We start from the raw sequence: 10,681 nt of genomic DNA on the forward strand, positions 1-10,681 counted from the left end.
CTATTATTGAAAAACTTAAATATAATTTTTAACTAATAGTTATGTACTACTCTCCTAATAGTAAATTCAAATTGTATGACACTCATAATCACCATAATTCCTAACAAGATAATTTAGATACTAAATCATATCTATTTAGAAATTATTTAAATATGATTTAAATGATTGAAATATTTTAAATATGACATATTTTTAAAATCTTTATTTCTACAATTTCTAATGTAGACATTCTGGAAGGTTCTGTATAATAATTCCTTTCCACAGTTACACTATATGGCTACCAGACTCAGTCTATCTACATTAATATATTTTAAAAACTATTTTGATAGGAACTTTTCACTCATAAGGATCTTTAATTCAGTAGGCAATTCACTTCTGACCAGGTGATACCTGTGTAAGGGCTGTTTTCCACAAGCTTTCCAAATATATATATACCTGAAAACTGACCTACCATAAAACTGAACATCTGGGCTTCCCTGGTGGCGCAGTGGTTGAGAATCCGCCTGCCGATTCAGGGGACACGGGTTTGTGCCCCGCTCTGGGAAGATCCCACATGCCGCGGAGCGGCTGGGCCCGTGAGCCATGGCCGCTGAGCCTGCGCACCTGGAGCCTGTGCTCCGCAATGGGAGAGGCCACAACAGTGAGAGGCCCGCGTACCACAAAAACAAAAAAAAGACAATTTCTAATGTAGACATTCTGGAAGGTTCTGTATAATAATTCCTTTCCACAGTTACACTATATGGCTACCAGACTCAGTCTATCTACATTAATATATTTTAAAAACTATTTTGATAGGAACTTTTCACTCATGAGGATCTTTAATTCAGTAGGCAATTCACTTCTGACCAGGTGATACCTGTGTAAGGGCTGTTTTCCACAAGCTTTCCAAATATATATATACCTGAAAACTGACCTACCATAAAACTGAACATCTGGGCTTCCCTGGTGGCGCAGTGGTTGAGAATCCGCCTGCCGATTCAGGGGACACGGGTTTGTGCCCCGCTCCGGGAAGATCCCACATGCCGCGGAGCGGCTAGGCCCGTGAGCCATGGCCGCTGAGCTTGTGCGTCCGTCCGGAGCCTGTGCTCCGCAACGGGAGAGGCCACAACAGTGAGAGGCCCGCAAAAAAAAAAAAAAAAAAAAGACAATTTCTAATGTAGACATTCTGGAAGGTTCTGTATAATAATTCCTTTCCACAGTTACACTATATGGTTACCAGACTCAGTCTATCTACATTAATATATTTTAAAAACTATTTTGATAGGAACTTTTCACTCATGAGGATCTTTAATTCAGTAAGAAATTCACTTCTGACCAGGTGATACCTGTGTAAGGGCTGTTTTCCACAAGCTTTCCAAATATATATATACCTGAAAACTGACCTACCATAAAACTGAACATCTGGGCTTCCCTGGTGGCGCAGTGGTTGAGAGTCCGCCTGCCGATTCAGGGGACACGGGTTTGTGCCCCGCTCCGGGAAGATCCCACATGCCGCTGAGCGGCTGGGCCCGTGAGCCATGGCCGCTGAGCCTGCGCACCTGGAGCCTGTGCTCCGCAATGGGAGAGGCCACAACAGTGAGAGGCCCGCGTACCACAAAAAAAAAAAACAAAAACAAAAACAAAAAAAAACTGAACATCTTTATCACTACTGAAAAAAAAAAAAGGCAATAAGAAAATGTCAGCAAAGAGTTGAGTTTTCCAATAAGCAATACTGAAGAGACAACAAATAAATGGAGGTGGTGCTCATGTCAGAACCATGGCCAGGGAGGCAGGTGGATGGACAGGTGCTTGATAAATGGGCTGTGTTCAGCATCGGGGACAGGAGAATGTAGGGAGGATTTATGAGTACCCACTATCACTACAATGGTATCTGAGAACATGGAAGAGGGACAAGAAAGAAGTGACCAGCTGGTAACATATTATAGTCAGTAGACTTGTTGACCTTTTCAGTAGGCAGATGAGAGTCATAATTAGTGTGAACAGCTGGGCTAGTTAGCTTCTCATGCTTGGTTCCTAGCTTCTTTTCCCAGGTTACCTTTTAAACTTCATCTCCAGCCCTGGTTACAATACTTTGTGTGTAGATTACTTGGGCCCATGTTTTCTTCTCTCTAATACCTAGAATTTCTCTGTTTATCCTTCTCATCTACTTCTGTAGATTATTCAGATGTAGTCAGAAGATGAGGAGTGAGGGGTGGGAAGTATTTATTATCTCTGTCAAGTGCTAGTATACAATGCTGATATGCATCTTAAAATATCGAATAAACTGATAAAGTGCTCATATGCCACTTCTGAAGGATGTAGTAAGCCAAATGTGAACAGTGCTAAAAACAGAGCTGCCAAGTTCTATGCACAAGCCAAAAGGAAGATTTGTATGGAGTTGAAAAGAGCTTAACTGTAGATAATCAGCACAATGTTTTTGGCCCTTACTACCATGACTTGCACTCATTAAAATGAATAACACATGGAGGAAGCATACTCTAAATCATTAAGGCTCAGGAGTGGAAGTCTGGTCCTAGGTTCTCCCACTTCTCTCACTGCCTTAGTGTAGGACCTTGTGTATATCACTCAAAAATGAAATATTTAACAAGTTTATAGCTTAGTTCCCTCATTCGAAATGGTTAACTGGGGCATTTGGGAGGATTAAGAGTCACGTTTCAAAATGCTTTGGAATACTCATTTATAAAAAGAAATGTAAATTATGTGCCTTTCATTATATATATTTTAACTAGCAGAGTTACCATTTAACATCGGCACTGAAGCATGCATGTCTAAAATTAGAAAAATAAAGGAACACAGGCTAACCCTAAGTACAAAAAAATAAGCTAACTACTACATTAAAATATGCCAAATTATTGGAAATAATCAGTTGTAATCATGAATACTGCTCAGTTTCAGAGGAAGGGACAGATTCAGATGTTAGGTGACTTGCTAAAGGCCACATAGTTGGCTGGTAGAGAAAAAACAAGACTCAGGGCCAGATGGTTAAGCTCATAAATGTATGTGTTGTCCAAACTTCCTCTCAGGGGAAAAGTGATTCTGCTTCCTTCAGATGTTTTAAAAATCTTAAGTTTATTTTCCAAATATGTGTTTTTTCAGTGAATGATTTTGTTCCAAAATGTCCACATTGCTTAAGAAAGCAGCAACATGTCACACCAGTGGATTCAATGAATATATGGAATTTGTTTGCTACAAATGAACAAAAAATTTATGTGAGAAATTTTTCATATGATTTATTGCTTGTTTGGTTAATAAGAATTTCTTTTAACTGAGATTTCAGCAACTAGAAGCTATGTATAACTTACATTTTATATACTGTCGGCACCTTCCATAGAGTCTGGCATATAGAAGGCGCTCCACAGATGTTAAGTGAATTCTGTTATATTCCTGGTTGTCAAAGGCTTAGGAATAATGGCTTGGGATATGGCATGTTTTCTCTTCCAAAAAAGAAAGCGATAAAAACCCCACATATGTCGCAATCCTTTGATCATTCCATAGGTAACTTTTACTTCTCCGTGATTACATTTTTTCCTATGGAAAATTTTTTATGATTTTAAGTGAGTGGGCAGGCCTGTGACTATGGTGAAAGTGACTCTGTGTGACTTCTGAGGCTAGGTCGTTAAAGGATACAGCCTCTACCTGGCTCTTTCTCACTCTCTGGATGCTTGCCCTTGAAACCCAGCCACTGTGCTATGAGGAAGCCCAAACTAGTCTAAATGGAGAGATCCACATGGAGAAGGACCAAGGTCCCCAGCTGACAATCCAGTATATGAGTGAGAGTCCTGAGAAGAGTACAAAACCAAGTCTTTGAGTTCCTTCCCCGGTTCAGCTAACGCCAAGGGGAGCAGAGATGAGCTGCTTCCATTAAGCCCTGTCCAACTGCAGATTCATGAGCAAAATAAATGTTCATTGTTTTTAGCCACTAACTTCTGGGCAATGTGTTATACAGTCCTAGTTACTGGAACAATTGCAGATCTAAAGCGTGGCTTATTAAATGAAAACATTTCACATTTGAATTAAATGATACCTGAAAAACATAAGGCTACACCTTATTTTTAAATTATAAAGTGATCATTGATCATTACATACTAATTGATATGACCAGTGCTGTCTATGAATAGCTGCATATGTGTCTTCTTTTCTTCCCCCTTCCTTCTTTTATCCATCCACCCATCCATTCATCCATCCATTCGTCCATCCAGCCATCCATTCATCCATCCACTGTCTCTAAATTTTCAAACCACAACTGATTTACCAGAATGACCAGGATATCATTTGGTATATAGAGAGGAAGGTAGGATGCATGAGGTCGCAGACCATTTCTGGAACTCATATCATCATCCAAGAATTAGTTGTTCTACTTTTGATATCAAGAGTTGTCTACAATAAACTGGTACTATTGTTGTTGTTATAATGTTTTTATTTGCATGTATAATGTCCTAGAAAAAATTAGATTGGTGTCAAAGGACCTAGGTTCTGGCTTTAGGATCACCACTTAATGGTAAGTTATTTATATTTATGGGTCTTAATTTCCTTATCTGTAAAAGGAGGAGAAAATAATTATCTCACTCAATTGTGAGAAATAAATGAGATAACATGTTTGAAGGGTAGAATATGCTTATCATAAATCATCTAAGAGAAGTGAAGATCAATATTTGTTCACCTTAGTGTTCCAATTGTAATCCACGCTAAAAAAACATAGATTATATACTCATATACCCACTTCTCTTTGAAATTTATCTCTCAGCCAGAAAGACCACAGTTGGCACCCATTTTGAATAGAAGAATTTGGATTTGTTTCTGAAAGCAGGAGAAACAGAGTAGATGACCTAAGCTAGTTTAGAACAGTATATAGAAAAATAGATTTTTCAGGACATCTGCCTTTTCATCAGACTGGGAAAAAAAATTCTCAACTTCATTTGAAAGTACTGAGTTAAGATACTCCTAGCTTAAAATATCTATTATTCTTTCACAACTTGTGATCTTGAACTTAATTCTGCCACTCTCTATTCCTGGTATGTACAGAGTCTAAATTTTCCACTAGGGAAATGTTTATTTTCTCCTGACAACTTTGCAACATGGAAACTAATAGCAGCAGTAATCTAGTAGTAAATTTAAAATGCTACAGGCATTAGGAAAAGGAAATTTACATTTTAGTTTCTTATTCAGACTCGCATTCACTCCCCCCGCCCCCCCAATCTATACCACTCAACGATTATTTAAATTAATGACAAATGTAACTGGCTGACCGAATGCGTGAAAAACATAAATATCTTTGTTGATAAAAGTTATACCCAAACCCTCTGTGCAACCTGAAAACTGAACACAATTTCTTTAATAAGAAAATTATAAATTTTCTTTTAGTAGCATGCATCCATTTAGAATTTTGTGAACTCCTCATTTTTTTTCTCTTGGTGAAATCTTGTTATAATTATGGCTTTCCATTTGAGGAACATTCTTCTTGGTTCATTTTATACTGTATATGAGTTCACTTCTTATGTCTACCCTTGGTTACGAAAATAAAAATTTCTGGGAATTACAAACTGAAAAGGGAAAAATCCACAAAATCCTGTGGGCCTTTAACTAATGATTTATCCAACTATATTTCCCCCTTAGTTAATGTTTGTATGAAGTATAACTTGCAGAGTTCTTATGCTCCATCTTTCTCAAGTAGTTCACTGAAAGAACATAATTAGGTTGTTCAGTATAGCTAGATACCTTAGAAATTGGTGTTGCATGAATATTAAATATGCATTAATGTTTCCAACACTATCGTATGGTCTAATGACTGTAACCTGGGCACAGCAATACTTACCCACCAGGTGGTGGTGCACTTTACAAATATCAGCTGTTTATTACTTTTCTTAGGAAGAAAAAAATAATGTCCAAGAAGTTTCTAGCTTATCTATAAGCATTCAAAACCATATTTAAATGTGAATTCCCTTCTTTCTCTCACTGGGAGGTTGAACTTAACCTAAAATATTTAAATTTCATCAACAATTCTAAATATTACATACAGTAGGCCCTCCAAATCTGGGGGTTCTAAATCCGCAGATTCAACCAACTTTAGATAGAAAATATTTGAGAAAAAAAAATTCCAGAGAATTCCAAAAAGCAAAACTTGAATTTGCCACTTACATAGCATTTACATTGTATTTACAATGTTTACATTGCATATACATTGTATTATAAGTAATCTAGAGACGACAAAGTGTACAGGAGGATGTGCATAGGTTATATATAAATTCTACATAATTTTATATAAGGGACTTGAGCATCCTTGGATTTTGGTATTTGTGGTGGTCCTGAAACCAATCCCCGTGGATACTGAGAGACAATTGTACTATAACAAATTTTAGACCTGAATTTGAGTTTTAATATTTTATTTCTTTTATAGCCTTTAAAATTTTTTTTAAAGTTTTGCTTACAATCTTGGAAAAATTTTCCCTTATCCATGGTATATACTTTCATTAATGGGAATATTTTCTAGTTGAACCGTTTGTTAGATTTGATGTGTATTTTTAAAAGTAATTCAACAACACTCAAAGGTGAACGTAAGATATCAGTACAACATCTCTAATACTTGAATTATAAAAACATATTGAGAGAAAAAAAGCTTTGAGTTCTATCTTTAATAAATACTAATAGCCTAGTTTTGATAATACCACAACTGCAATCGCTCTTTCTTTTAATTTTTATTTATTTTTTTAACATGAGACAAAGAACATCTTCCTCATGTTTATGAAATAACTTTTGTCTATTTGCTCTTTTGGATTCCTGGGAGATTCAGTTGTAATTGAATGTGGTATCCATGAAAAGCTGACAAATATTAATAAGTGCTGTGATTTCCAAACTAGCACAGTAGTTTTAAAGTCACATTGATTAGGAGTTCATTTTAAAACTTAACCAGATTGCCAGGATAATAAAACCCAAGACCATTAAAACAGAGAAATATGACCAAAAGAAGATAGCCCCAATCAAAAAAACAAAAGTATAAATCCACACTTCTAATCCAGCAATGAATTTGACTATTATCCCCAGTAGTTGACTTATAGCATGCATGTTAGAAGGGACACAGAAACATAATTTTCCTTTGACACACCAAAAGAACAACCTGAAGCTTTCTACCTCCAGTGGCGTTTATAACTGTGACATACATTTCTCCAAAAAGCTGTGCCTTTTTGACATCAGTTGGCTCTCTTGCCAGTACTTTTGTTTGGTGCCAGCTTTCCTCTTAGATTGCATAGCTATAAATTGCCAAGTGATGGGCTGTAAAAGAAGATCTCTGCTTTGTCGTCTCATTTATGAATTAGAAGATGCAAATACCAGACTTCTTACCTTGAACTGACAGACGCATGTCACAGTGTCTCCAATTCTTAAACATTCCCCATCAAATTTACAGGTGTTGGTGTCACAGAGGAAGAGATCATTTTCTCTGTCATCATAACCTCAGATTTAAAGAGAACACGCCAGTCATTAAATGTTATAGACTTGAACAAAAAAAGAAATATCTTGAAGCTTTAAAAGAACTGCCCTAAATTTTAATTCCAACAACCATAGCTGTACTGCAAGGTCATTCTTTACTGACAACCTAAAAAAATTCTAGTTAAGTGATTAATGTTAGTTTCTTTTTTTCACTATTCTTTTCTAGTCAATTGTCTTTTAATATGCTTTTTTGATAATGCTCTTTTATTTTAGTTTGGGTTAATACTGGCAGTGGTGGATGAATATTTAACACTTGCTTCTTAGCTTCCTTATTATTTTCTCACTAAGTAGACTATAGTTTATGACCCCCAAACTTCACATTTTATAAAAGAGCTGGTGATGGTCTCAGAATGCCTTTTACTATTTCTTCATCTTTAATCATTCTTTTGCTTTAAGGTCTGCAACAACCCCTTATTTGGAATTTTTCCAGACAAAGAGGAAACAAAGCCCCAATAATAAAGATAAACAGGCACAGTGTTTTCTCTGATGGTCTGTCTTGCTCAAATGAAGATTGATCACCTCCAAGTTAACAGGGGTAAAGGGGGGTGCCAGGTTCTTGACAATCTGCCTGGAAAACCAGTTTATTTTCGTTAGTTTCTGCAGATCCTTATATCTGATAATAATGAATTTCTTGACTGTCAACCCCAGTTTCATATTTAAGTTAGTTAGTTCCTAAAACAGTACCATAGTTAGGGATGAAGCAAACTAGTCATGTTGGACTACAAAGCTATCAACATTCCAAACGATTTTGCAGGTTACTTAATATTCCTATGATAAAGCACCTAAAGAAGTGATTAGGTACCTGCAAAGTGGAACTTAGTCTATCCAAAATAACATATATACATGCATGAGCCACGAATAAGTTAAAGAAAACATGCTGAGTTTTATAAAAATGCCAAATTTAGAAATTGCCAAAAACAGAACAAGTGCAATATATTGACCCAAATCTAACAGGGTTGCAAATCTCAATTTGTCTTTAAAAAGCGCAAACTACAATGATGTATAATAATTTTCCTTGTGGAATTTACATCAGTAACTACCCAGGACGACAAATTCTTTTATCCTATAAGTTACAGTTGGCCATTCCCTCTTCTCCAAAGTTACATACACTTCAGCTCACACACATCCCCGAAAGCCACTTTATTCAGAGGTAGATTCAACTTCGGTGGAATTATATATACAGAAGATGAAAAATTACATACACACTTGCTAAAACTAGAACAGACCAGACCTTGGGGACAATACCCAGGCATGTTAATGCAGTTTAAAATGCCAGTGAAATCACACCACAATCCCGCCGGTAGACTATGGGCTGTCATACTGAAATGCGAAGCTACTCGGACAGTGCAGCAACTCCCATCCTCGGGCCCTATTTAATTAGGAGGCTTCAGCACAGCAAAGCTTGCCAAGCTCTCGCGTTCAGACTCGGAAGGGACCCGAGCAAGCAAGAAGAGCGCCTGACGCACTCCAAGGAAGCCTGCCCAAAAATGGAGGAGTCAGCGCCGAGTGGGGTCAGTTCTGCCCTCAGCCCGCCTACCCGTGAGCCTGCCCGGCCTTGGTCATGCACAGCCCGGCCTGGTAGACGGGCGAATGGTTCTCATCTCAACTTCTTTCGACCATCTAGGAGCTTGGGGAGGGAGGCAAGAGAGAGGCAATTCGGGGATGCAAAAACAACGTCTTTTGCAGCCAACTAGAGAAGGAGGATGTGTATGCATGTTTGTGGAGAGAGACAGAGAGAGAGAGAGACACAGAGACAGAGACAGAGAGAGACACAGAGAGAGACAGAGAGAGAGTAACTGAATCTCTTGAAACACAAGCTCCTTTAGAATTTCTGTGACCTGGTCTTGAATGCTAGACAAGTGCAACCTCATGGCACTTTTGCCAGTAATCAGTGTTTCCCGTGAAGTCACCATTTGATTTATTGCTTTCTCACTCATTCTTTCTCATAAACTTATTTCTCTCTTTTTTTTGCTAGACTTTTTTCTTTAGTGACAGAAAAGGTTCTGTTTTAATGTTTCCCCAAGGATTGGTGCTCGTTTCAGTGAATCCACAAAACCATCCCGTTTAATATTTCTTAAAATCTCCTCAGCTCCAGTTTAAGTGCAAGCATGCAAAGGTTTCTACAGCTGCACTTTCTGTCCTCCCCAAGACCCCCGCCCCCTTCCTTAGCGGCCTGGAACAGTTCTCTGTGCTCCTCTGGGTGGAGGTCGGTGGTCTCAAGGGTTTGGAGCGGTTGGAGTCGAGGGGCTGGGGAGACACACTTGGGGAGGTTGGTCTGTACTGGAAACACGCGTTTCCTCTGAGGGGTTAAGGGGTCGGGGCTGGGGTTCTGGACTTACCAGAGCAGTTCCAGCCGGTGGGCGTTTGGCAGTCACTTAAGGAGGTAGGGAAAGCTGCGAGCTTCACCGGGCGGGCTACGATAAGTAGCATTACAGGCAGCAGCAGCAGCCAGCAAAAGCCCTCGCAAAGTGTCCAGCTGCTGCACTGCCGCGGGGACTCCCACAGCACCATGACTAGTTCGCGCAACTCTGCAGCAGCAAACGGCTTCCGAAGAACACAGGATCGCGGGGGTCAGGCAGCGGGCTACTGAGCATCCCGCGGACAGCGGCAGCAGAGGCGGCGGCGGCGGCAGTGGCACCTGACGGGGAAGCAGCAGCCAAACCCGCGCATGATCTCCAGAGTTTCAGCAACATCCAGTGACCCGGCTCAGCCCCGGGAGCGAGAGGGTCGTGCACCGAAAAGCCGCACCGGAGACGCGGTAAGCTGCTGCCATAAGCAGGGGCCTCTGGCAAGCCGGGGCAACAGGAGGAGACCGGAGTCCAGAGGGCAGAGGAAAGGAGCCCAAGGGGGCTGGGTGGAGGGAGAGTCAAAGCGCCCAGCAGCCTAGCAGCCGCCTCTCGCGCTCTGCCGCCCGCATCCCTCTGGCGTTTGGGAAGCAGCAGGTCCTTAGCCCGCCCGGGATCACGTGGGAAGAGGCAGTCGGGCGTTGATTGGCGGAGCGGGATGCAGGTCCCGGAGGGAGGGGTCGGCGAGGAGGTGCTAGGAGGAGACGACGGCCGACGCCACAGATGGGCTAGCTCACCAGGCGCTGGCCCGAGTGGGGCTAGGCGGTGATGGCTCAAGTGAGAATCGCGGGCTTCAGAGCGGGCGACTCCCACACCTTTAAATACCACCTGCCCTTTCACTCTCCGCCGCAGGA

At 40.2% G+C, this 10,681-nt stretch overlaps 1 protein-coding gene across 1 annotated transcript in view; it reads right to left on the reverse strand.

Moving 5' to 3' along the window:
- Positions 1–10,469, reverse strand: part of TMEFF2 (transmembrane protein with EGF like and two follistatin like domains 2) — a 259,387-nt gene extending 248,918 nt beyond the window's left edge. The window contains exons 1-2 of the mRNA XM_059052960.2: positions 9,822–10,469; positions 7,336–7,445 (exon numbers count right to left, since the gene is read on the reverse strand). Of these exons, the coding sequence (XP_058908943.1) occupies positions 7,336–7,445; positions 9,822–9,993 (282 nt within the window). The 5' untranslated portion in view covers positions 9,994–10,469. The remainder of the gene's footprint in view (positions 1–7,335; positions 7,446–9,821) is intronic.
- Positions 10,470–10,681: the final 212 nt, after the last annotated feature.

This window comes from Kogia breviceps, chromosome 2 (assembly GCF_026419965.1).
Source record: "Kogia breviceps isolate mKogBre1 chromosome 2, mKogBre1 haplotype 1, whole genome shotgun sequence".
Taxonomy (NCBI): domain Eukaryota; kingdom Metazoa; phylum Chordata; class Mammalia; order Artiodactyla; family Physeteridae; genus Kogia; species Kogia breviceps.